The sequence below is a fragment of the Talpa europaea genome (genome assembly GCF_964194135.1).
Source record: "Talpa europaea genome assembly, chromosome: 10".
In the NCBI taxonomy this organism is placed as follows: Eukaryota; Metazoa; Chordata; class Mammalia; order Eulipotyphla; family Talpidae; genus Talpa; species Talpa europaea.
Window position 1 is genome coordinate 93,961,622 of NC_140077.1, and position 25,931 is coordinate 93,987,552.

The 25,931-nt window shown below is 59.5% G+C and overlaps 3 protein-coding genes across 5 annotated transcripts; all 3 read right to left on the reverse strand.

The window, feature by feature from the left end:
- Positions 1–1,205: 1,205 nt before the first annotated feature.
- NUDT18 (nudix hydrolase 18) lies at positions 1,206–3,229 on the reverse strand (the record flags this gene model as incomplete). 2 transcript variants are annotated; one of them, XM_084246359.1, is made up of 3 exons in its annotated part: positions 1,206–1,801; positions 2,016–2,229; positions 3,068–3,229. In XM_084246359.1, 3 exons carry the CDS (start codon positions 3,227–3,229, stop codon positions 1,206–1,208), a joined length of 972 nt encoding a protein of 323 aa, XP_084102485.1. The 2 variants fall into 2 exon arrangements, with proteins under 2 accessions (XP_084102485.1, XP_084102484.1); XM_084246358.1 differs by having other exon boundaries at positions 2,972–3,229.
- Positions 3,230–8,705: 5,476 nt separating this feature from the next.
- On the reverse strand, positions 8,706–20,937 carry HR (HR lysine demethylase and nuclear receptor corepressor; the record flags this gene model as incomplete). Of its 2 annotated transcripts, XM_084245049.1 has the most annotated exons (18): positions 8,706–8,768; positions 8,944–9,072; positions 9,516–9,680; positions 11,482–11,597; positions 11,689–11,808; positions 11,946–12,076; positions 12,255–12,324; positions 12,503–12,668; positions 12,790–13,026; positions 13,144–13,307; positions 13,641–13,722; positions 14,505–14,620; positions 14,795–14,884; positions 15,624–15,788; positions 17,149–17,315; positions 17,393–17,543; positions 18,854–19,640; positions 20,326–20,937. In XM_084245049.1, 18 exons carry the CDS (start codon positions 20,935–20,937, stop codon positions 8,706–8,708), a joined length of 3,531 nt encoding a protein of 1,176 aa, XP_084101175.1. The 2 variants fall into 2 exon arrangements, with proteins under 2 accessions (XP_084101175.1, XP_084101176.1); XM_084245050.1 differs by lacking the exon at positions 9,516–9,680.
- A 1,495-nt stretch (positions 20,938–22,432) lies between these two features.
- HRURF (HR upstream open reading frame) lies at positions 22,433–22,537 on the reverse strand (the record flags this gene model as incomplete). The annotated part of the gene is made up of 1 exon (XM_084245147.1): positions 22,433–22,537. The coding sequence occupies one exon, from the start codon at positions 22,535–22,537 to the stop codon at positions 22,433–22,435; it is 105 nt and encodes a 34-aa protein (XP_084101273.1).
- Positions 22,538–25,931: the final 3,394 nt, after the last annotated feature.

Below are 25,931 nucleotides of genomic sequence, written 5' to 3' on the forward strand. Positions count from 1 at the left end.
GTGCCCCAGGGCCCACCCTCCACAAGTTAAATCAGAATCTCTGGGGTGGTCCCTGAGTTTTGAAAGCGCTCCAGGTGATTCTAATAGGCACCCGGGGTTGAAGACTAGCAGGCTAACTCCTGGGAGCAGAGACCATTACCCTTGAGCGTAGGGAGGGACTCGTCATCCCTCAGACACTGGGAAAAATGAACCGAAGCGAGAGGTCTGCTTCCATCATTTGGAAGATGTTAGTCCTCAGAGGGGACGAGATGACCCCTACGATGGTCCCGAGGCTAGAAAGACATGGCAGCTGAAAGGTTATCCTGCTTCTGCAGGGTGTCCGTGTTCCCTCAGAAGCTGAGCCACGTGGGTGTTTTCTGTACGGTAGATGCAGTGAGTAGCGCATGAAACATGGTCTACTTTCTTTGGTTTCCCCTCACATTTTAGTAAAGTCCTCTTTAAAAAGTAATCCCTACCATGATTCAGCTGGACTAAAGGGGAAGGAGAAAAGATTTGGCTCTGGCTTGGGCTGAGCTGTGAAAAGGCAGAGGCAGCATTTAGAGCTTTATAGCTCCTCGCCCACTGAAGCTTCTCCCCTGTTCGCACAACTCCCACCTGGCAGGCGAGATAAGGAGAGCCCTGGAGGGCCGGCAGGCTGTGGTGGACAGCAGGGAGCCAGCCTTCTGGCTCCCCACAGGCTGTCCCTGAGATGTCAGTTACTACCTGGGAGGGCCTGGGCAGGTGCTGGTGGGAGCTGGGGAACAGTGCTCCTAGACAGCAGTCCACACTTCCGGCTCACTTCCTCCCCACACAGACATTAGGCAGGAAGTTAGGTAAGCAACACCTATTTACTCAGCAAGGATATGCTCCCCCAGCGCCCTTCCCATGTTTTCAGTGCCTCAGGAACCAGAGTCGCCGACACCGAGGTGGGCAAGGAAAGTGATGAGTAGACGCCATCTCAGTCCTCACAACCCCTTAGGGAGCAGAGCCTCATTGCGAAGTCAGGGCGACTGGGTCCTTGAGCTCTGGACTCCTTGCTTGGTCAAAGGCACTGTCCCTTTTAGCGCAAGAGGGACCTGCTCCATGCAAGGAGAGATGGAAGGCCCTTGAGAACAGGGGAACCACCCTGCTCCCAGCACAGCAAGATCCCCGACTGCCCACCTCCTGCCTCCCATGCTGTGAGGGGAGCACAGACACCCAGTTTCGTGCCCACTGATGGCAGCTTCCTATCTGTTAATGGGGACCACAGAGGATTCCTGAAGCCTCTGCAGGAGTTGGATTTGTAGGTCTTCCTCCATAACTTTCCACCAAAAGAAGTTCTCGCCCTGAACTTTTGGGGGCTCATTTTGGGTACCTGGGTTCCGAAAAGCCACTGTCACCAGCACATTCAGGCAGATACCATCTGTTTGGTCTCTGCCCAGGTGCTGCAGTCCAAGCAACCCCTTGGTCTCCACAGTCAAGTGGTGCAGGGTCAGACACTCCTGCAGCAGCCGCAGGACAGCCATTTTAATGCCACCCCTCTGCTCCGTGGGGGTGAAGCCACAAGCAGTGATGGGCAGGTGAGGCCCTCCCGCTGTACTCACTAACACCCACACCGTTTGAACACTGGTGAAGGTGGCCACGAGCCGCTGGCAGACCAGGCTGCAGGGAAGCTCTTGGGGCAGAATGAGGGGGTGCCTGGCTTGCTGCTTGTACTGAGCGGCGAGCTCTACCAGGTGCAGAATGTCATGGGCTCGCAGTGGAGTGGGCAGAGAGGTCCTCGGGTACCAGCCGGCCTGCAGGGACTCTGCATCTGCCTCCTTGAAAGTCTTGAGAGTTCCACCTAGGGAGAGTTGAGGGGGACGGAGTAGGAGAATGAGAAGTCCTGGCCTCTAGTCCTGGGGGCTGGGAGTAAGTCCAGTCCTTAGGCTGGAATCCGGTGAGCCCAGGCTTGTACCAGCCAGAATAGGAGGTCCATCTCACCTGAGGATGAGCTGAAGGTGGCAATGCTCCCCACCCCAGGCCCCATAAACACACTGTGCCCAGGTGAGCCATACCTGTGGGGCGAGCCAGGAACACAAAGCGGATCCAGGAGGGACCCCGCTCCTCCACAGACAGCAAGGTCAGGGGCTCACAGTGCAGCCCAGCCTCCTCCTTGACCTCGCGCTGCAGGGCCATAACGATGGTCTCCCCAGGCTCCATTCTCCCCGCAGGTAGGTACCATGACCCCCGGCACTCCTTCTTGGCCTCCTGGATCAGCAGCACCTCATCCTGAGTGAGGAGAAAGGATCCTCACCCCACTACAGCTGGGCTGGGAGCCCTGGGGCCTCCCCTTGCCCTGGGACCTGACTCTATCTCAGAGTCTCCCCTTCCTGGTGGCCACCCTCAGATAGTTGAGTTCTCCAGGGGCTGTCCCTGTGTGACTGGGGCGCAGCTGTCTGCAATTCTTCCCTCTCTGGATTCAGACTTCCATTTCAGAAAGGGGCTAAAAGTCCTGCAAGCTGCTTCAGGGGTTGAGGTTGGGCCCCACAGGGTGAGGTGCCACATGACCTGCTCTATTTTGTGTCTTTGTATGATGTCATTGTGTAGCTGGCTCCCCTCTGGTTTACCAGCTGTCTGTGGCCTCTTCCCACTGGGGTCTCGGCTTTGAAACATGCCTCCCCCCCACCGCCAGGCCCCTCTCTTTACCCCCCACCTCCAGCTGTTACGGCCACCTGTACAGGGATCAGCACCCAAAGGAGCACCACACAGGGGCTCCGAAGTGCCAGGACTGTGCACGGGATTCCGGGCGGTCTCTGAAGCACCGGGCAGCCCAGGCGGAGGCCGGCGGTGTGCTAGACTCCAGGGAAAGAGTAAGACGACCCTCCCCTCAGGAATGGAGGCCTAGCGGGCCAAACAGGCTCCCCGCCTCCGCGCCCCGCTGCGTCTAGCAGGGCACCCTCAGGGCTGGGCCGCGCGCGGTTCGGATGCAAGTGTAAGTGAGAGTGCTTTGCAAAACTGGGGCGCACCACACGCGGGGAGCGTGGCTGGTGCCGGAGGTCCTCGGTCTCCACTGGGGTCGGCTGCGCTCCCGAGGGCCGGGCGGCGGGCCCGCCGGGCGGACGCTCACCTGCTCGTTGAGGAACACGGCCAGCACCACGTAGCAGACGTCCTGCCGCAGACGCGCCGGCGCCGGCGGCTCCCCGGCCGGCCCCGAGTCACAGCTCTGCACGCGCAGCCCCTGGCCCCCCAACACAGCGGTCAGCGCCCCCGCCAGGCCTTCCGCGGCCATCGGGTCCCCAGGGAGGCGGGGGCCAGGCCCCCGAGCACCCGCCGGGGCGGGTGGGCCGGGCCGGGGGGCAGCGCGGGGTCCGGCGCCCAGGACCCCTCCCGCGGCGGGCTCGGCCCGGGCGCGCTCGCGACCGCGGAAGGGCCGGGGGAGCCCTGAGCGCGGATAGGCTGCGCGCCGGCTCGGCCCGCGCGGATTGGCCGGCCCTGGGCGCCCGCGGGGCGGAGCCAGCCCGCCCGGGGCTCGGCGCCCCGCCCCGCAGCCGCTGACCCCCGCCCGGCTTCGCCCTCCGCATCAGATCCACCCCCCCGGCCCTCCCCGCGTCTCCGGCGGCCAAACGCGATAATTCACCCGGCGCGCACTGATCCCCACCGGTTCCAGCGCTGACGTCATCCTGCCTGCAGGCTGCCGAGCCACAGAGGCCAGCGTCGGTGTCGTCACAAGCCCATGACGTCACGAAGGTTCGGCCCCGCTTGGGACCCACCGTCCAGCTTTTGTTGTAAACATACCACAGCGTTGTCTGAAATGATTGCTTTGAACACTTGACTTTCTTTTTTTCTTTTTTAAAGATTTATTTATTTATGCATACAAGAACTGGGGTACAGGCCAGGGGTGTGGGGGTCAGAGGACTCACCAAAGACAGAGTGGGGAACAGAACAGGCAGATTGAAGTACTCTGCGGAGGGGAGCAGCAGGCGAGTCAGGAGAGGTCTGCTGCGCCACGTGGGTAGCTCCCTGGCCGGGGGATCGAACTCGTGCTGCAGAGGCTACTGATAGATTCATAGGTTGCATCTTAACCCCTTGCACCACCAGAGAGGCCCACTTGACTTTCTTAATAACCTTTCCTTACCAAAATGTGCTAAGTGTCACAGGGCAGGTGGGACAGGAGTGCCCGCCTTGGAGGAGATGCTAATCTAGGTGGCGAGATGGGCATAGGCATATAATAGGGTCAAATGAGAGTATAAGCCAAGTGCTGACTGACTGGTTTATGCAGAAGGTAAGACAAGCTCTCAGAGGACGGGTGAGGCAAGGTTTGGGGAGAGGGCTGGGGTGGTCACCGTGTGTCTGGCCATGGGAGGAGGGGATTTGGGCCAAGAAGGCCTGCTATCAGCTCGCCCAGCCCTCCTCAGTGCCCGCCTATGCCCTCTGCCTTCCCACACAGTTTCAGGGTCTTCCCCCCTGAAGACTGTGAGCCTGCAGGGCAGCAGCGGGGTCCTGCGGCATCTTTGTTGCTCTCTTGTGCCCCTCTCTTAGGACCTGGCACGGCTCTTAAGAAAAGTGGGGTGAGAATGTGTTACTCTGGTGTTCTCCTGCCTCTCTCCCAGGCTGACCTTTCCTCTTTAGAGCTTTCTTTTCAACATCCTGGGACAGGAGGGCAGAGCCAGCTGGGCTGAAACTGACGCAAGCCAAAGGGGCTCTTCACCCCACAGTGAGGGCGTCTCTTTCTACTTTCCCCCCGCTGGTTTTGTGCACCTCTCTTTGGGGGACAGTGGCTTGGTGGAGCAGACGAAGCACTGGACTTGAAGCCAGACACTTAGCCCCTGCTCACTAGCTGGCTCTGTGCCCCTGGGTCGTGTGGCTCACAGTGTTTGCACATCTGCAGAGTAGACCTCTAACAGCACTCCTGCCCAGAGTCGTGGGAAGGTGAGACATGATGGGAAGAGCTCTGTGGACTGTCCAGAGTGGGTCTCCGTAACCAGGCAGCGCCCAGCCCTCCAGGCCAGACCCTCCTGGCACAGCACTATTACCACAGAGAGGCCTGCCACCATGAATGTGGCTATGGGGTCACCAAGGAACTGGACTTTCCTCTCAGGAGTCCCAGCCACCTGATTGCAGACGCTGATTCCCACACGCTGATACTGACTACAAGTTCCCTGGAGGCAGGGTCCTATGGAAGTCGTAGGTGTCCCCAGTGAGTCCACTATCTCTTGGGGCATTTGGTGAACACTACTACCCCGGTCGTCTCGAAGGCCTTTTGTCTCCTGAAGAACTGAACTCAGGACTCTGGGATTTCAGACTGACTTGTCAACACATCTGCTGTGTGTGTCTGCGTGTGTGTTTATCCCTCAATTTTCCCATCTGTGAAGTGGGGACAGCGTTGATCCCAGACTCCTTTTTGCCTCCCAGGGATGATTTGAGAGGGGATGAGGTCACGTCTGCGCTGGGCTTGGAGCGCCTCAGAGGCAGCTGAGATAAACACCAGACGGCCTAACTGCCTGGAAGGGCAAGGACTGCAGCAAACCGCGGCTCCACTCCCTCTGTTCACTGGAAGGAGGCCTCTCCTGCCCAGGGAGGCCCAAGCGTGAGACGTAGTGGGAAGCTCATGGAGCAGGTGGAAAAGCCCTTTGTAAACTTGAAGGTCGCATAGATGGCAGGCCCCTTGGGGGTACACCCACTCAGCCCTTCCAGGTGCCGAAGGAGAAGAAAGACCTGTTCAAGGCATTGGGAGAAAGAGAGCACACGGCAGAGACAAGACAGAAAGAGAAAAGCTGAAGGAAGAGAGGGGCTGCAATAGAAACCTCCAGAAATAAAAACAGCTCTATCAGCCTTGCTCGGCATCTTCCCATTAGAGAGAAGAGCACTGGCCGATGCCACTGGCCTCCTGCACAGTGGACAGGAGTGGCCCAGCTGGCAGACCATGTAGGCAGCACACACTGCTTGTGCATTAGAGTGGAGTTGAGCCAGCCATTTCAGGGCATGTGGGCACGTGTGCAGGAAGGCCATGGCAGGCAGCCCCAGAACGGGATGGGGATGGCTAGCAGGGTGGGGCAAGGGTGTCTGTGATTAGTCATTTACAGAGCAGCAAGCCCTGTCCCTTGACAAGTGGGAAGGGTGAGGAGGGCAGGACTGGCTGTGTCTTGAGCTCTGCCACCAGCTTGTGTAGTGACTTTGGCAGAGACACATCTGTGTCTAGGTCATCTGTAAGATGCAGGCATCGGTGGGTCCAAGAGCAGAAAAAGAACATCGATGGAAAACTAATGAAATCCCATTAAAGTCTGTTGCTGAGTTAGTACTGTTAGATCAGTGTCAATTTCTCAGTTTTGATCCCCGTGCCATGGTTATGTAAGAAGGAAACATGAGAGGAAGCTGGGTGAAGGGTAATTGGGAACTTTCTGTACTATCTTTGTGACTCAACTGTGAATCTGAAATCATTTCAAAATTAAATCTAAAAAGTATACTTTATAAGGGAAAAAAAGGGTGGTACTAGATACACACGCCCGAGGTCATTCCAGCTCTGGTGATCAGGCCAGAGAAAGGGCTGGGGCAACCACGGACAATGGGGGTGCTGAGCGAAGCAGAGGCCCCGAGGGCAGGGTGGCGAGGGAGCCAGCCAGCTGAGCCTCACAGGGAAGCACCACACCCAGGGCTCCAAGCTAATCTCAGGGTCAGTCTCCACTGGACAGACTTCGTGCCCAGGCGGAACTGGAACACGGATCCACCTGCAGGTTGCAAGGAGTTAAACCAAACATGCCCTCACAGGTGCTGTGACCCAGCACAAAGGGAGAGGCTGTGAGAGGTCTCTGGAAGGAAAGGCCCAGTGTCTGGGCCATCCCCACCCTCCCACAAGAAGGACCTGACATTTGGGGTCCTGGGGTAACATCAGGACATGGCTGTATCAGGTGACATGTAGGTAGCAATCGGTCACTCAGTGCTACTTGGCACCTGACCAGCTCTAAAGTGCCTGGCTTGGAAGGAGCAGGACAGTGAGCCCATCTACAAAGTCCATTAAGAGCTAAGACTATAAATGTAAATGAGGCGGGAAACTTGGTTCAGGTCCCAATTCTGCCACGAACAGTACAGTGTGACCTTAACCCCAGCCTGCTCTGGGGCGCTGTAAAATGGAGATAACTAATACTGACATCAAAATGAGAGCGAAGGATTAAATGAGATCAGTCCAGTGAAAACAGTAGCACAGTGAAGTGTTCCTTGATTTTTCTTTTTTTTTTTTTATCCCATTAAAAAAAAAAATAACCTAGCCGGCCAAACAACGGAGAAACCTAACTTTTTCAAAATGAGGGTTGGTTACATAAATCATAGCAAAGTCACTTAAGGGAATATAAGCATCTATTCAAAATGAAGGTTAAGTAGCAACATAGAAAACATTACAACACTATCAAAAGGGAGAAACCAAGTCCAAGATACACCAACCCAGCCTTGTATAAAGCAGATCCTTCGGGAAAATACTAGACGGGAATACACCGAAACACTAGGCGTGACTGAGTCGGGGCTGCATGGAGGTGAGCTTCCAGGTGACTTTTTCTTTCTAAAGTTCTGAAAGTATATTACATTATAATAAAAAAATTTTATTTCATTAAAAAAAATTCCCTGAACCACCGCAGGAACAGTTAGGTATAACAAGAGTCAGGGCTGAGATGTACAAGGGCGGGGGACCCACACCAGAAGGGCCCTGGGGGACGGGAGGGTCGTCTGTTGTCTCAGGCAGCAAGCTCAGACTGGGGAGGTGAGTTGGGGCTGGCCAAGGGCACCAAGGGCAGCCAACTGGACAAGGGTCCACACTCAGCTCCAGGTCGGGTCAGACGGGAGAGATAGGGTAGCCTGGAGGATTGGCTGGAGGGTTGGGGCCTCCAGGTCTCGTAGCTGGTACCGCACAGGGCGACCTCCAATGCTGCTGTCCAGGTCTGTCTTGCCAGCTATTGCTGTCAGGACCATCTTCAGAGGCAGCCTTGCAGTGGGAGGCAGAGGCCCAGGCCCCCAGAAGAAGATCAGGCCAGAGTATTTGAGGTCCCTGACATCCTGGCCCAAACCCCCCACCCACTCCACTCCCACATCTCTCCCCCTCCCAGTCCCCGTGGCCTGCGGGAGCAGGGCCAACCACACTGGCAGCATTCACAAAACAACAGACTTTAATGGAAATCACGAAGGAGGGAGGCGCAGGACGGGAGGAGCAGGGATAGCTGGAATTGCCCGTGTCATCCCCAAGTCAGGCCAGACCTGGGGAGTCTCCTGACACCCCCTCCCCTCACTGCACAGTTCTCTGGTCAAAGGGCAGGATTTTCTTGGCCTCTTATCCAGCACCCTGCGGTGTGTGGGGTCTCCCGGGAGCCCTGTGAGGATGCAGGTGGTGTAAGCGGAGCTGGGGTACAGGGGGACAGCCTGAGGGGACAGCAGAAAAAGTTGTTGCAGAATGATTCCCACGTTCCCAAGGAAGGGCTCTTTGTCTCCTAGGTTGTAAGGGGCAGGGGTGGGAATCAACCACCCCCAATGTGGGCCTGGTGCCACAGAGAGGGGTGTAGGCAGAGCAGGTGTCAGCCTGTGAAGGGCAGGTGTGAGCTTCAGTGGCACTTGGTTTTAGGGTCCAGGTCAGGGCAGGGGAATGGAGTGCCCTGCTTGTGCCCAGAGTGGTGCTTGTGGGAATGACTGGAAGTTTCCAAACCCAGAGGCATTCTCTGCTGAAGCTGTACTGGGCTGAGTTCCTGGTCTACCTGCCCCCCGCCTCTAGCCCACAGACCTGAGACCCCCTATTTGGCCTCCTGTAGTGTTCCCACAGCCACCTTCACTGCTTGGAACACGGCCCAGTCCATCTAGGAGAAAGAAGAGGGGAATTTTCAGTCACACTCCTCAGCCTTACCGGCCAAGGACATCTTTCTGGGCTCAGGTGGCTGCCTACTTGGCAGAGAACTGGATCTGCCATGCCCCCCCAGAGGTGCCGTGGGGGCACTTGGTCAGCACTCTGCCTCTGGCCAGTGCCACACTCACCTGGGCATAGAGCAGGCGGTGATCAGGAGGCAAATTGGGTCCCTGGTGGCAGAGCTGAGCGGAGAGGGCAGAGGTCTCAGGGGACAGGAAGTGCTGAGTGACACTCACTGTGCTTACCAGGCCCTGCACCTGCGCCAGGAGGAGGTAGGCAGGGGGGTCAACAGAGGCTGAAAGTCGTACATCTTCCCCTGCCCTCCATCCCTGAGGTCTGCTCTCCATATGCACTCCCACCCGGCTCTCAGGCAGCAGGAACCCTGGGTCCAGCGCCAGTCACCCAAAGGACATGGCCAAAACCAGGCCAGGGGACAGGGCAGAGCCCCTCTGGGTCTGATCCTGAGGAGGCCAGGACTAGACTCCACATCTGGGGCGGGTCCCAATTTGGCTGGATGACTCCAGCGCGCTCAGCTGCTGGGTTTCCTCCCCCCTATGGTGGGGGCATGGCTTTCTGCCCGCCACCTCTGAGGTCTGGAGAGGGGCAGGCCCTAATGGGGAGCAGAATCACTGTGCCGGTTGTTCTTGACGCATCTGATATTCCAAGCTCCCTGCAGGGCCCTGGCCCGCTGGGGAAGCACCTGGTGGGGAGCCCCCGCAGGCACCAGCACAGCCTCTCCGGGGGCCTGCAGCAGGGTCCAGCAGCTCACGCCCCACTCCTCACGCAGGCGCCGCCTCAGCCCTGCATCCAGGTAGCAGCTTCCCGGGGCACCAGGCTCCAGGTTGCCAGCCCCAGCCGGGCACACCTCAAAAAAGAGAAGGGAGAATGAGGTGGGCAAGGGCGGGGGACAGGCGGGAGGGCATGAACTTCTCACAGGCCGGGGGCATAAGAAGTCCTCCAGCGGTGGAGTCTCAGGGCAGGTGTGAGGCGGCCCAGGGTTAGAAGAGGAAGGAGCCAGGTTTGAGGGGCCGGGCAGCTCAGCTGGGCAGAACAGAGGTTTGGCTGGAAGGAGCTTAGAGGAAAGGATTAAGGACAGGGAGACTGGGGTTGGTGGGGGGTTCTAAATCCCACTTTCCTGGGGCTAGATGTCTTGAATAGCCTCTGTGCCTCTGGCCTCCTGTTTCCTCTTTCTAAAACCCAGGAAGATGCCCTCATCACCCCAACTCAAAAACCACCTATGCCAGAAGTTCTTAACCTGAAGTCCTGTGAACACGCTGAACTGTGAGCTAAATTACAGGTAAGCAGGTAGATGAATGTCACTGCGGGACAACCCAAATTCTAAGCTCTCAGATCTGGAAAAGACACGGCCACCCAGAAGCTCCGTTCTCAGGGGACGAACAGGCCTTGTCTGTCCAGGTCCAGGCCTCTGAGGCAGGCCCAGCCCCAGGAACCTGCACAGCCCAGCTAGAGCGGGGAGCTCCTCAGCCATACAGGGACGTGTGAGGACCAGAGGAGGTACCCTGGGAGCACCTGCAGAGGTGAGTGCCTGCATCGTGATCCAACTGGCCACCAGTGAAATCCACTCCTGCTAGGACCTCAGCCATTAGCTCTGGGCTTTGGGCTCAGGGCCCCAAGACTGGGCTTGGTGAGAGGAGGAGGCCAGTAAGCCGGGGTGGGCTGCCCCAGGCAGGGGGGGGGGGGGCAAGATTTCTTTGCCCTCAGAAGTTCAGTCATCCTGGAGCTGGAGCAGAGTGTCCCAGGCCACCCATGAAAATATGCCCCTCAGCCTTCCGCATGAATCATCGGTTTGGCCACACGGGCCTGCCCACAGCCTGCCCCACCCAGCCTAGACGAGGCCATCTGTGTATGAAAGTTTGCTCTGGCTGCTCTCCTCTGCGTGCTCTGCGTGTGCATCTGCACATCTGTGTGTGTGTGAGGATGCACCTGCTTGTGGGACCACCGTATCGACCAACACCCTGTCCGTGTCTTAGCAGGGATGGCGCTGGTGGGCAGTTTTTCTCTGGGACCATCGGGGCTCAGCTGGACTTCGGAAGCACTGGAACTGCATAACCTTAACTGGCCTCAAGCCTGCCCCTCCCCTGGAGCTTCCTGCCCCCTGCCTACCCCCTCTTCTTCCCCTGCCCCTCATCCTGGTCCAGTCTCCTCCTCAATCTCCCTCGGTCCCTCATGTGGGAACGGGAGCAGTAAGGCTTCCATTTGGCTTTGTGCCAGCCTCCCTGAGCCCTCCATCCCCCCATGCTTCTGAGGGGAGGCTGCCTGACCCAGGGGAAGAACAGCATAGTGCCCTGGGGTGGGAACAGGTAAACTCAAAGCCCAGCTCTACCACTCAGCTTCAATTTTCCCATCTGCAAAATGGGAAACAGCAGAACCTGCCTTCCGGGGTAGCCGTGATAATTAGCTGAGAGAATGCACCTGAGGCCCGAGCACAATGCCTCCTCAGCCCTGGCTTTCCTTTCCACAGGTCCAACCTCAACCCTGCTGCTCTTTCTGACTTCCCAGTCTGCTCTGCGTGGGCCCCGGGGAGGGGATAGCGGGGCCCGGAGTGAATCTACTCCAAGGGGTGCACACACAGACAGGGAGAGCGTTTCAGGAAGTGAGTGTGAGGGCTGTGCAGGGGCGGGGGAGGGCTCCAGACCCCTCCTCACCATCTGGAGAAAGCGGCGGATGCGCTGGGCGTCCTGTGCCCTGAACACGTGCCACACGGTGCTGACCTGGCTGCCTGGAGACCAGAGCCCCTCCCCATCTAGGCCGGAGAGGAAGTCTGAGGAAGAAAGCCGGCTTAGGAGTGGGGGCAGAGACACCCCCTCACATCTGCAGCTGGTCCCCACCCCAGCCTCCAACCAAGGACCCACCTTTCTGTGCCCGGTGCCAGGCAGGCAGAGGCGCTTCAGCACATACCAGGATGCTAACCAGGTCAGTCACCTCCACACAGAGGTTCTTGATGCCCTGGTGCCCACGGTGTGGGTTCACACCTGCATGGAGGTAGAGAAGGGACTCTTGGGAATGAGCCCCAGGACCTCGGCACAGACAAACGTGCCCAGAGATGGCAGGAGTGGGGGGAGGGACCGGACATTTCCAGTCCCAGGAAGGAGTTGGAGTGGGCACTCACCGTAGGCTGCCCACAGCTGGGGCTCCAGTGGACGCAGGACAGGGCCCGGTGGGAGGTAGGAAGCCAGGTTGAGTTTCCCTTGGCGGGCACAGTACTCCGGGAGCGGCAGGCTGGCAGCCAGATTCTCCACCCTGGTGGGGGAGGGCCACATCCAGCAGGCTCAGCCTCCCAGTACTGATGTCCAGAGACCAGCACAGAGCCCTGACGGTCACGGTCGGGGAGGGGGGGCTGTTGGGGAGGGGTGGTGAACAAGGACAGAGAAAGCTGGAAAGGGGCCAGGAGGTAGCTGGGAGGCTGTACCCCACCCACCTGCTGGAGTCCTCTTCCCCCAGATCTCTGTGCAGCAGGAGGACAGAGCCTTCTTCGGACTTGGGGCGAGCTAGGGAGAGACGCAGAAAGAGCACTGGACAGAGGTCCCCGCCCTGGCTATAGCCACAGGTCTGGGTTCTGTTCCAGCTCTGCTTCCAGCTGCCCCCGGGGGTCAGGGGTCGCTCTGGATTCCACTGCCACCCACCTCAGCCTCCCAGCTCCCTCCTCCCCGCGTCAGGCACACTCACTTTCTGGCCGAGAGAATCCCTCCCAGAAGGTTTCACTGCCGAGGCTTGTGGGCTGTGGAGGCCCGAGGGGGGTCAACACCTGCACCTGACCTCCAAGGACCCCAAGGGCTTCTGTCCCCCACAGGTTGCCTTTTAATGTCCTCTGAATCCCTGACACCAACACAGGCTGTAGTGGGGAAAGGAAGGACACGTTGTAGGGGGCACCAAGACAGCAAAAGGACATCTGTTTGGGTCTAAGGGCCGAGGGCCTGAGGGTTGGTCAAGACTGTGAGAACTGGGAGGCTCACCTGGCCCTGCCTCCAGTGTTCCTGGAAGAGGTGGAAGCCACGCCGGGGCCTGGGCTCCTGCAGCCACAGCAAAGCCCCAGGGGGAGGCAACCGGGTCCGCACAGGGGAGAGGGGCAGACCCAGGCCCTTCCGCAGGCCAGGTGCAGCCCGGAGGCCCGGCCCCAGGGCTTTCTCCTGGATCTTTCGTTCTACTACCTGCGCGATGATACTGTCCAGGATGTTGGTGATACGGTCGTCCTGCCAGGAGGGAGGCATAGAGGGGCCGGGGGTTCAGGACCCACCCTGCTCCACAGAGAGGGCTGGCCCCAGCCTCTGTCCCCAGGACCCCAACCCTCCCTCACCACCCTCACTCACGCTGGGCAGGGCCGGGGTGACAGGGGCAAAGGCCATGTGTATCCGCTCGTGCCCCAAGCAGAGTTTGACAGCGGTAGAGGCCAGCAGTTCACAGAGAGAGGGGCAAGGCAAGGGCCCTCGGCTGGCACGGTCTTCTGCTGGGGTCTCTGTGGAGTCTGGGGCCTCTGTTGGGAGGGAAGAAGGTGCAGGGAGCCCCCTTCATCTTGAGGCTCCCTTACCCACTCTGCTTTTCCCACTTCTGCTGTCTCCTCTTCAGCTCTGCTGTGATCACTCACCTCCCACCAATTTTCCCAAAGGAGGGGTTCAGAGGGGCTTGTTCTAGATTTTATTTAGATTTCTTTTCTCTGGAATAACTTGAGAAGAATGATGAAGATTACAAGGGTGGGGAGTGGCTAAAGCAACTCTAATCTCTCGGTTCCCCTCCTGCCTCCAACCCTGGCCCATCCTCTCCCGCCCCACTTCCCCCTTGCTCCCAGAACAGCAGGGGAACCACTCACCCTCTTTGGTGTCCTTGGTCCTGTTGGTGTCCCCATGGAAGGAAGGTTGTGGAATTGGGGATGTTTTTTCTGTTGGCTCTTTCTGTGAAATCCAACCCCACCCCCAATCCAACCAGAACTTTAAAAGTGGCAAATACGATACACTCCAATTCACCCCACAAGTGTTTAACAAAGGTCTCTTGTGCATCCTAAAATCGTGTTTATAAGGAGCAAAATGTATAGCGTTAGGTGGAGAAAAGTTGTCCGTGGAATTCTCCAGACAGTACAGTTTGTCTCTGAAGTTTGCTGTGATGGACTAGAATAAATATGTAGGCAGGTGGCCGGTGAGAAATATGTCAGGATGATAATGGTGGCATTATAGGTCACTGTTGTCTGTGTTTTCCAAATTCTCCACCATGGGCATATTGTATGACCCACAAAATGCACTCAATGAACTAGTTCTTGAAAGAGTGACTTTTATCATAAAAGTATGACCTTCATTAAAAACTCTGTGGCATGCACAGTGAGCGTGCACCATATGCCGGGTGCAGGAGGACGAGGAGCGGCCAGCACTCCAGTGCAGGATCCCCCGCCAGGGACAGGCAGGTCTGCGTGATGTGGGCAGTTCCTAACAAAGTGGGCAAGAGCTCAGGGCAGGTAGGGAGAGGGCAGGTGGGGAGAGAGGGCTTCCACAGGGTGGGGGGAGGCGAGGCAGAGGCCAGTGCTTGTTCGCAGGGGAAGGTGGGAAGAAGCCTGATGGCACTCAGCTTCCATGTCCCCTTCATCCCCATCAGAAGAGAAGGGCCAAACCCTGCAAAGGTCAGTGATCTGCAGGCACGTGCCCCATCCCCGTGCTCTGCACCTGTTCCGTGCCTTGCTTCTCACCTGCTGGCCCCCATCCCCAGGGGCCCACGCCCGGACATCAGCTTGGCAGGGGCAGTGTCCCCGGATGTCAAACTTCACCCAGACCTGGTGCATTGCAGTGCTCAGTTCTGCCAAAGCTGTGAGCAGGGAGGGGAGATGGAATGTGGTGGTGAGTGCAGACAGGAGGCTGCCCTGCACAGCTGGGCCTCGCCAACCAGGAGGGCATGGGATTGGGCTGAGGGACACCAGTCAGGAAGCCAGTCTCCCCAGGCCTTGCCCTCTGCACACTCTGCCTCCCCAGGATGGCTCACCCTGGCTGGAGATGAACTGGGTGAGCATCAGGGAGCAAACACTGTGCCCAGCCTCCTGGGTGCACTCGTCAGTGGACTGCTCCTGAGGGCCTGTGAGGCAGGAAGGGAGGAGTGGCAGGCTGAGGGATCAAGGTAGCACAGGATAAGGTCAGGGAAGGGCAAGGACTTGATCTAAGTCTGGGGACCCCTATAACACAGGCTTTCTGGGAAACTTGGATAAATACTGACATAGGATTCTTGGCTTGCAGAACACAGAGTCTTTAATACGCCAATGTGCATTTCAAGACTCCAAGGTAGTCATGTGGAATAACGTGTTTCAGGGTGTTCCTGACCCTGGAATTGTTTTGGCCAAACTATTGGAACACTGGGAAATTTCAGTCCTCAGATGACAGAGGTGAGCCAAGGGAGAGAGAGCTAAGAACCATAAAAAGAACAGGATTTGGAGTCAGATGATCGAAATCTAAATCCAAGGCTTATTAGCTGTGTGACATTGGACTAGTCACTTAACCTTAGTTTTTCTTATCTGGAAAGTGGAGTCAACAACACCCACCGCACGGTGCTGTCAGGTTTAAAAAGGTGCAAGTTGAGCAAAGTGGGAGACAAAGAGCAGCATTTGGCTTCCTTTAGGAGTGGGAAGGGCACAGGCGTGGCCCTCTGAGCTGGGGAGAGTGGAAGGTCTGCTCGAAGCATTGAGCAACAGTGGCTGGGGCTGGGGAGTGGGGAGACTTTCTTGGGGAGAGACAACCAAGAAATGACCTCAATCCTTTCAGCAGCCTTTCTGAGACCCCCACTCCTGGCCCCTCACCCTCAGCCCCAGCTCCCTTCTTACCTGTTCTGTCCCTGGCCCTCCCAGCGCCCAGCATTCGACCACAGGCCACGCAGAGCCGGTGGGCACAGCGAGGGCATCTCCAGTGGGTGTTGAAGAGTCCATGGTGGCAGCGGCTGCAGTAGTGTGGAATGTCTGGATTGTCCTCTGTCCTGGCTGGCCCCTGGCCTGCTGACCATGGGAGAAACAAAGGTCAGAGGGGGCTCAAGCCATGGGCCCTTTTTGAGACCTCATGTGGGAGGCTTCTAGGCAGGGATGGAGAGAAACAGGAGCAGTTTTCACTGAGGGGTCGTGGGCCAGGGAGCAAGACCCCTTATGAGCACCCACTGACTTGCCCACTCTATTGTCTGCAGCGAAGCCTCCAGGGACAGTCTCATGGACTCAGTCCTGCCCGGGGATTTCCCGTCAGCCCTGAATCACTAATTCACATCTTTTCCAACACATTTCTTCACCCACCTCCCTCCACACCCTCCCCAGGTGGCGTGTCTTCAGTAGCACAGAGGATATGTCAGAGCCTACTCCTTTCTGACCCAGAGCTCAGCCTGAGCCCCCCTGCTAGATAGAGAACACCCAGTTCAACCAACACCTTGGCCTGTCCAGGCTGGGTGCCGGGGATTCGAAGCTGGTCAGGACTTAGCCCCGGCCCTCCCAGCGCTTGGCTGTAAGGGGGGAGGTGGAGCCATGAACACGGCTGTGATCAGGGCCACAGGAAGCTCTGCAGTGTGAACCAGCACGAAAGGATATGGGTGGGAAGGGCAGGGGCAGTTTCAAAGATGGGTCCCAAGTGATGAGTAAGTTTCCATTCACCAGGTAGAAAGGGAGGGAGGAGAGGGCATTCCAGACAGAAGGGACAGAGTGCCAAGGCCTGAGGGGACGGACAAGCTCCGGTGAGCCAGCCAGGGACAGGCAGGCAACTTGCTGGGAATGCAGGCGGAGGGAGTGGCAGGGTGGCAGGAGAGTTCTGATGCCCAGGGAGGGGCACTGGACTTCCCACCTGGGACAAGATGAAGCCACCAGTGGGCCCCTATCAGGGAGACAGGGTTGCAGGTATGTGTTTTCCAAGACCACCCTCGTGGTGCTGGAAAAGGAATCCAAGGAGAAGAACCCAGATGCCTGGTGCACCTGGGTCTCTAGCGCCCGTCCTAATGCCACCAGCCTCCTGGGTGGCCGTGAGCCTCACCCCCAGGAAGCTTTTCTTACTCTTCCTCCAGGCAGGGAGCTCCCGCACTGTGAGGGCTCTTCCCAACACTTGGCTCTCTCAGTCTTGTTTTCCCAACAAAGCTCTTAGGTGTTGGGCTGGGCTGGGTTTTACACCTTCCCAGCATCTTCCAACCCCAGCCAGAAACTTCAGAGCACGTGTTGACTAAGAGCTTAAGCCAGGAAAATGGTCAAAGCCTTGGAACAGGCATGCTCCTGAGTTAGCAGAGGGACAGCAGTGCCGGTAGAAGTGAAAGTTGATTCTGTGAAAGCCCAGCAACCACAGGGCCAGGCCCCCTGGGGCCCCGCCTGCCCTGTGGGGCCTGCTCACCTTCCCGCTGGGCCCAGGCCAGAGCCTCTCGCTCCCTCCGCAGCAGACGGCACAGTCGATCCCCTAAACCACTTAGCAGGTGCTTGGCGAGGCTCTTGCTGAGTTGGGCCTCTTCAGAGGTGACTGCCGGGTCTTCCTCCTGCTGCTGCTCTCCTCCCAGAGGCAGTCTGGACACAGGACAGAGGAAGTTGAGCGGGGAGTCACAAGTGGGAGGCAGCTAGGGCATCCAGGGGTAAGGGCTCACCTCGGCACTTGTTGGGAGTGGCATGCCAGCTCTCCCGCCTCCCCAGCTGCCTGGCCACAGCTTTGGCATGTGGTGATGCCCGCCAGAGATGTCAAGCAAGGTGTATCCTGAAGTCCCGGGTCCTTGAGACCGGCCCTGCCATCTCGGGGCCCTGAAGGGACAATGCAGCTGGTCAAGAGTCTGGGTTTCCTGGACTTATGTGAACCCCAGGTCCTGCCTGAGCACCCAGCCCATCCACACGCACAGCCAGGCCAGCCCAGCCCCTAGGCCCAGGTCTCTGAGACTTGATTCAGAAGAGCAAGAGCAGACCAGACAGCCAGAAACTTCACAAAAAAGACTGAACAGGAAGCCTGAGAATACCCTAACACGGACTGATGGGCCGAGAGGAGAGTTCTGCTATGTGGGCCTAAGGTGGGGACAGCTGGAGTGATTTTCCTGACAAGTGCAGGATGCAGTCAGTATAAATGGTGGATAGCACTGCTGTGGGATTAGTGATACAACTGGCTGCCTGACAGTGCGCGGAGACATTCCTAGCATGGACGGAGGGCGCCAGAAGGTGAGAGGCCGGCGAGTTTCAACACAGGCCACAGGTGCCGTAACCCAAGAAGGCAGGGAGGCCAACAGCTCCCCAGGCAGACAGAGGCCTGGGAGAGGGTCACAGACCGCGCCAGGTGCAGAAGTACTTAAGCAAGGCTGTGGAGAGTCCAGATCCAGGCCCAGCCGTCCAGGAGGCCAAGAAACTGAAGTGATCCAAAGATCCGAGACTAGGGTCAGCAGTGCCAGAACCCTACACGAAGGACACAGTGTGACAGAGGGGTCCGGGATATGCCCAAAGCCCTAGAGCTGGCAGAGTCCAAACTGAGTTTCCATGAGCTCGCAGAACAAGAGAGCGGTTGTTTGTTCCTGAGGCAGGACAAGGGGTCCTTCAGGAGAGGCAATGCCCCAGACGGGGATTTGTGGCACAAATAATCACAAAGGCAAACATTTGTTGAGTGCTTACTAAGAGCCAGGAATTCTTCAAGGCCCTTGCTGTGAATTATGTCATTTAATCTTTGCAGCCGTCTCTATGAGATAGGTGCCATCTTTATTCCCATCTCATAGATGAAGAAACTGAGCTCCAGAGAGATGAAGTAATCAGCCCAAGGTCACGCAGCTACCAATCAGCAGTGAGGAGTGGGCACTCTGAGACTCCAGAGTCCGTACTCCCAGCCACGTCATCACACCGTCACCAACACACCACGGCTTGGAGGAGGCATTTGGAAGTAGAAGCCACTTGCTGGAAGGCTCTGGCCTGCAGGTGCTGAGCAGCTCCCAGAGAGCCATCACAGCCAGGAGGAAAATCTGACAACTGGTGTGACGCGCTTATAAAGGACCTACAGCCCCTGCCTCCCTCAAAGTTCCAGGCCTGGTTACCCCTCCCAAACAGCCCCCCCCCACCGTGGCCTCCCCCGGCTCCCTTACCTCTGTGATCTGCATGCTGTTCTGCCTCCACCTTGTTCCCAAAGGACGAATCCGGCACCTCCTGCCAACCTCTGGCCTCCTGCCCCGCATGGCCTGGGAAAGGGTCAGGTGGGCGCTTGGAGGCTGGGCCGCCCACTGCCCCCTGGACCTCAGGGCTGCTTGCCCTCTTCAGAGCCCGAAGCGGGGCTGCCGTGCTCTCATCTCCAGCGCAGCCGCCTGGGCACCCAAACTGCTCTGAGTGTCGAGTGAGCCATGTCTTCTTCAGTTTGGTGTGATGGCTGGGAGGGCAGGCTCTAGGGGCAGCGGCCTTGTTCACTTCCTCACTGGAGTCACTGGGTCCACTGGTGCCCACGTCCACATCCTCCTGGCACTTTCCACAAGAACTCAGACCTTCATCCCTAGCAGGTGGGTGGGAGGAACAGCAACCCACCTGGGTGACAGGAGGCCCAGGAGAGGGACATCGTGGTGTGGCTGATGGCCCCAGTTGGTACCCGAGGCTTCCACTCCCTGGTACAGCCCAGAAGTTGCCAAGAGTATGAACTAGGCCTGGGGGACAAGTGGTCCAGGGGGCCCGAGGAACAGTGTCTGGGTGCCCCAGGAGAAGTGGGCAAAGATTTGCATGCCTGCCAACTCCTGTCTCTCCATCCCTCTGGTGTAGTGAAGGGCGTTCTATGCCCCCAGTTCTCTGGAGATGCCCATTGGGGGCTAAGCCCAACAACCCAGGTTCCGCAGTTGCCAAAGGCTCCTTTGCCAACCTGAGAATGCTCGGATCCTTGTGGTAAAAGCCCTAAAGAGAGAAGAAAGGATTAGGCTAGTGCTAGCTTTGGCTCCCAGAGCTCAAAACATGCAGGTGTGTGCCCCTGTGGCCTTAAAGGCTGTGAAAATCCTGACCACGTAGTGGTTAATAAGCACTGCTCTGCTAAGCGCCTCCCAGAGCCTTCCTTTCCCAGGAGTACTCAAACCTCCCCGTACTCCAGTGGCTAAATAGTTAATGCCTGGCACAGCTGAAAGACCTCCAGGACCTAGTTAGACCACCTGATGCACTGAGCCATACTGGTTTTAAAATATTTGACATCTCATCCCTGGGTATGGGGGTTCCCTATGGGAAAGTCACCCTGAACATAGGGCAGAGGGTGCCTGCACATCCCTCCCACTCCTGGACAGAAGGCCTGGTCTGCCCTCCCAGGGGACAAGACCACACATCCAACATCCCAGTTTCAGGTTCTTGTTCTGAGTGGACACAGGGTGAGTCACTTGCTGGAATGGCCCAGAGGCAGAGGCTGGGGAGACAAAGTTGCCCTGAAGAGGAGCTGCTTAGGGTGACTTTCAACTGACAGGCCTCTGCTGTGGGCCGCCTTCTCTTTACAGCAGAATGGAAGGCTGAGTGCTGTGGCCCTGGCAGGGCTGCTGGGATCGCTGAGCTACTCTGTGTGGTCTGGGCCCCAGGTATGCTCTCTGCTCCCAACACTCACCTTGTTGCCTAAGGTGAAGGCCGAGGGCATTTTGGGCTGCCCCCCTGAGTACACCCAGGGGTGTGGGGCCAAGGGCCAGTCACATGGACGCTCTGGGGGCAGGCTGGACACTAGGTAGGGTGGCAAGCAGGTGGGCACCCAGAAAGGAGCTCGTTCCAGGATCTTGGTCTCCAGAAGGAAAGGGCAGTGCAAGGGCCGGAAGGCCACAGGGTCACTCTTAGTATGGCCACCACTGTGCTCAGGAATCAGAGGACCATAGCGAGGTGGGCACGCTGACCCGCAGAACGCTAGTGGATGTGTAAGCATTGCCTCCTTCCAACGCAGCCCCTCCTTGCCGCCCAGCCAGCCGGCCTTTCTCTCTCCATTCCGGGGTCCTTCACCCTCTACCAGTGGGAGGACGTCCTTGGGGCTCTGGGGAAAGCCAGAAGGAAGCCAGGAGTCTGGGGTGCTCAGGACACCCCTCCAGAAAGGTGCAGGCTCTCCCAGACATAGCGCCCCACGGTGTAGGCCATCTTCAAGCGGGATCTCCCGCCCCTGTCCCACGATGCCATTCTCAGAGGCTGTCTTCTCCCAGATTGGGGTGTCCTTCAGGAAGCTGGGCGTACTCTCCATCACTCTCCTGCCCTCATGGGGCTCTCCCCGAGTGGGTCCCTGGGGCATAACCACCATGGCATGAGTTTCCTAGGCATGTGCTCAAGCACCCTACTGCCCGGTACAGAGTGGGCACCGCCCTGGCAGCACCAAGCCGACTCAAACCAGTAGTGCAAGGGCCCACCCACAGCTGGGCTTTCTGTTGCCTGCCCACGAGTGGCCCATATGACCTGCTCCAGAGTAGGAGGTCACCCCTTCCCCCAGATGTCTGGGACTTGACAGCCCACCTAGGCCAGCATCCCTCAGCAGAGGCTGCCATGTCCAGGATGCCATCCCCTGGCCTAGCAGAGCCATGCTGAAGCACAGGGGTAGAACCTAAAAGGCGAGCTTGTTGGAAGGAAGGCACCACACTGGCAGATAAAGCTGGATCCTGGCCCTGACCCAGTCGCCCACTGTCTGACCTCGGGCAAGTATGCCACTCCTCCAGGCCTCAGCGTCCCCTTGTACAAAAATGGGGTTGAAAACTGGCAGACTTGGAGGCCTCTCCCCACCCTGCAGCCTGTAGTTCTGGGGGTACTGCTTGCCCACCCCACCCCTCTGCCCCACCCAGGCTCGCAGGGGTGGGAAGAACAGGCGGGGCAGGCTGGAGTCACCGGGGAGAGGTGCCAGCCAGCACTGCTGGCTGCTATGTCTCTCCACACCTGGTCAGCCCATAGTTGCCACCTTCCAGGGCTCTACAGTTTCTTGGCTCCTGAGACAGAGCCCCATCACTCCCGCCGTGGGGGGGGGGGCACTGGGATCTCCACCAATGCCCCCAGGGAGGAAGTGAGCCAGCTCAGGAGAGGGGGTTAAGAGGCCTCAGCTGGGATGGGTCAAGTTGTCCCAGTCCAGCCAGCAGTGGTGCCAGAGCCATCGGCAGACGCTGGTAACTGCAGCCTGACTAGGGGGAGGGAAGGAGGCGGGGAAAGCGGGCTGGGCCGCAGAGAGGCAAAGGAGGGAAAATTGAACGTGCGTGCAAAGGACCAGGATGACAGGTGGCACCGAGCGCCGCAGCGCTCTCGCAGCCCAATGCCTCTCCCTGCGCAGCTCCCGGGGCTGCTGGGTGAAGCCCCAGAAGGGAATTGAGGGAGCCAAGACAAAGAGCGCTTGGGGTTTCTGGGGTCACCGCTCCCGACGGGGTCCCACCCATGGCGCATCCTAACTTAAAGATGCGCGAGGCAGCCCGGACCAGCCCGGAGAGCTCCCGCCTTCCCCGCAGCGCCGCGCCGCGCTGGGCTCGGAAAGGACCCCCTCCTGGAGTCCCCAGAAGGCGCGGCCCGGGCGCCCCCTCTCGGCGCTTACCTGGGCTTACGGGCCGGGCGCGGTGCGGGCGGCGGCGGTCGTCGTGGCCAGCGCCGGGCGCCTGCTCCCCATGGGCCGGCTCCGGGGCCTCCCGGCCGGCGGGCGACGGCTCGCTCTCCCGATCTCTCTGCTCAGCGCGCTGGCGCGCTCTTTCCCCCGGGGCGGCGGGGGCGCTCTAGGGCCGCAGGTTGGAGGGGTCGGACTCCGGGATCTGCAGGATGCGGCACACGGCGCGGATCGGCCGCACCAGCTTCTGGGCCGAGGCCGTGGGTTGCGCCATGGGACGCCGAGACTCCGTGCTGCGCCGCGGGGAGGGCCGGGCCGGGGTGAGGGAGCGGGTGCCCCCTGAGGGAGAGAGAGAGCCGGGCCGGGGGGAACGCGCGCCCCGGATCGGAGACGGCCGAGTGGGGGGGATGGCCGAGGGGCCGGGGGAGGGGGTCGTGCCTGGAAAGGGGGCCGATCCCAGGACCCAGGAGAGCGGCACCAACGAGGGCGCAGCGCGGCGCAGCACGGCTAATGGAGGGAGAGCGCAGCGGAGAGCGCAGCAGGACCTCTGATCGCCATCGCCAGACGCGCAACTGAGAGTGGGGAAGCTGCTCCGCCGGTTTCCTCCTCCAGCACCCTGCGGGAAACAGGAGCCCGTGATTCGGCGGCCCCGCCTGGGCCTGCCCCCTCCAGGGCCCCGGGGGCTTCCGCCAACGCCCCGGCGATGCCACCGGCTGCGCACGGGGAGAATGAGCCCTTTGTTCCCCCCTCCCCCCCGCGGCACCCGGGCGCCTGCCGAGAGAGGCTCCCCCGGGGCAGCGTGCCAGCTTCCCAGCCGCCCCACCCTCCGTGGGCCCGGCCCCGGAGCCTGGCAGGCGGGCAGCACCCCCACTATAGGTGCCAAACCCGGGAACTGGAGCAAAGGGCGGGAGGGGCCGGACCAGGCCACTGTGGGGCGGGGTGCCCCCTGGGGTGCTAGGGCGGGGTGGCTGGGAGGGGGTAGTGCCAGAGCTGGCAGGGGCAGTCGGGTTCTCACGGGTCAGTGATGGGCGCTCTGACCCACGCCAGCCGGCCCTGTGCCTGCTGGACCACTGCTCCCGGTCCTCTCCAACACTGGCACATGAGCATACTTGGAGGGCCAAGTCTGCCCTGTTTGGTCCTCACCTGGCCAAGCTACTCTTCACTATACCCCACCCAAGGCCCCTCCAAGCCCCCCACCCACCCACCCACCCACCCACCCAGGGCCCAATGGCAGTGTCCTGCATCAGCAGCTCTGGGAGGGCCCAAGTCTGTTCCTGCCCTAAGGGCCTTGGTTTCACCAAGTGTCCAGAGAGGAGGGGGAAGGAGACATGCTCCACCACCTGCTCTGCCTGGCATTCTGGGGGTCTATCCCATTCGGGGTTTCTAGTGCTTCCAGACCAGGCCCTGGAGAGGAGCCCATGGGAGTGGCTCCTGGGAGGGAGCAGAGAGGAGAGGAAATGGGAAAGCAGGGCACCCTCCACCCGAGGAAGCATCCCGGCTCCTCTGCGGGGGTGGTTCCAGAGCACAGACACAAACAGACAGATTCAAACACACACAGACAGATTCAGACACACACAGAAACCCACACGCCCAACGGGCTCTTCCCTTCCCCTCCGGCACCCACCTCCCACCCGGGAGACTCCTCTGCCTCCTTGTGGAAGCCATCCTTGGGCTGCCTTCACCCAGCCTGGGACAGGCCGCACCACCCCACCCACCCCTCCCCATCTGGGAGATGAGTTCTCCAAGGCCTCCAGCCTGGTCCCAGGTCACGCCACTATCCCTGGAGAGGGAAACCATCAAGAGCCAAACAGCCAGCTGGGAAGGAACCTTCTCCCAGGAGACCAGAAGGGTTCAGGATCCTCCTGTCCTCTGAGAAGAAGGGGAGGGGGCGGCTAGGGCCGGTGGCAAAGACTTGCCCAGCTCCTTCGCCTTCCTCCAGAGGCCAGCTCTGTGGCAGGGCAGGCTGGTAGGGGTTGTTTACATGACTGAGTTATTAACACTCCCTTCCACCCCCAGCTCCCCTGAGGGGTGACCCAGACCTGATGGGCCAGGGGGAATGATTGTGGAGGGTCTAACCCAGACAACAGTCCCCAGTTCCCCACTTCCAGACTAGCTCTAGGGTGCGGATGGTGGGCTGGGTGTGCCTGTGGTCCCCCATCTGTGTCCTCTGGCAGCCAAGGCTTGTGGGAGAGCCCAGGGGGAGATTCCTGCGGCTTTGGGCCTAGAAGAGGTTGGGCAGGGCTGGGTGGGAGCTTGGGCCATCAGGTCCCTGAGGGCCTGTTACTGTCATCCCTGAAAGGATAGGGACTGTCCCTGGGGAGCCGCAGAGACAGCTCCCCACCCCACCCCCAGTTGCCATGCCTGTTTTGTCAGGTCCCAGTCTCTGGACTAGACCAGAACTCTCAGGACAGGCTCCTGACATACCCAGGGTGTCATGGAAGGAGTCAGGATAGGAAAGGAATCCCCTTTCCACCCTCAACCAGCTCCCCATCCTGCTCCACAGGCCCACAGAGCCCTTGGAGCCGGCTGTTCTGTGCCTGAGGACCCAGCAAGCTGAGGAGACACACAAAAGACACAAACAGAGGGAAAGCCACACAATGCGTGGACACAATACTGGACTGGTGGACAAAGGCAAGCTGAATAGCACCCCCAGAGGCGTGTGGGCCCACCCGGCCCCACGCCGACCCCTCACGCACCGACACACACACACTGCCACACGCGTCCATGCTGACAAGCCGGCTCTCACCAGCCAGCTGCCCTCACCCTGTCCCCAGAGACCCTTACCTGGGCAAGCACAGTGCCCCTCGGGCGGAGCAGCCCCCTGCCCAGGGAAGGCAGCAGGCGGGGGCGGGGGAAGGAGCCCCGGAGAGTCAGGCCAAGCTGCCACTAATCCGGGCGGGGAGAGGGGGGGCACCCACGTCAGAGCGGGGACTGCCGGGTGGAGGGCATCTGAGGACATCCCCTCCCACACACGCGGCCGTCTGGGCACCTAGCCCTACTTCCCCAGCCCCTCCATCCTTCAGACAGCTGAGGCTGGCCTCCCCCCACCCCGCCCCCCACCCTTGTGGCAAGAACTGGGGGGGGGGCCTATGGGGGAGGGGGAATACCGGCGAATTCTCCCAGGACCTGGGGGAGGAGAGAGGAAGGGAAGTGAGGAGATGCTTTTGGAGCCAGGAGGAAGCGCTCAGGGGCTGCCCCCTCCCCTCTCACCCACCCACCCACATCCCTGACCTAATTCCTCTTCTCAGTCCCCCTGTCCCCAATGCCCCTCCCTCCATGACTCTCCTGAGCAATCCCAGTGCCTGGTAGAGAAACTACCTCACTCTGCTCAGTCTTGGGACCTTTGCGCCTAGCAACCCCAGCTCTGGCCTCAGGCTCCCAAGCCACGGCCTCAGCCTCCTGCCCAGGCTTCTGCTTCCTGCCCATCTAGTGGGCTTCCCAGCCCCTAATGTTGGGCTGCTGGATAAGGAAGAGGGGAGCCCCAGTGCTCATCTCCTCCACCCCCTCAAGGGTGGGGCAGTGTAGGCCAGGACTCCCCAACTCAGCCTGGGCTGTGTTGAAACGAGAGACTAACTGCTCCTCGGCCACGAGAGAGTGGCAGCTAAAAATACAGCAGTGCCAGAGGCGGGCAGGGGAGGGGGACCAGCCCACAGAGGGACCATAGGCCA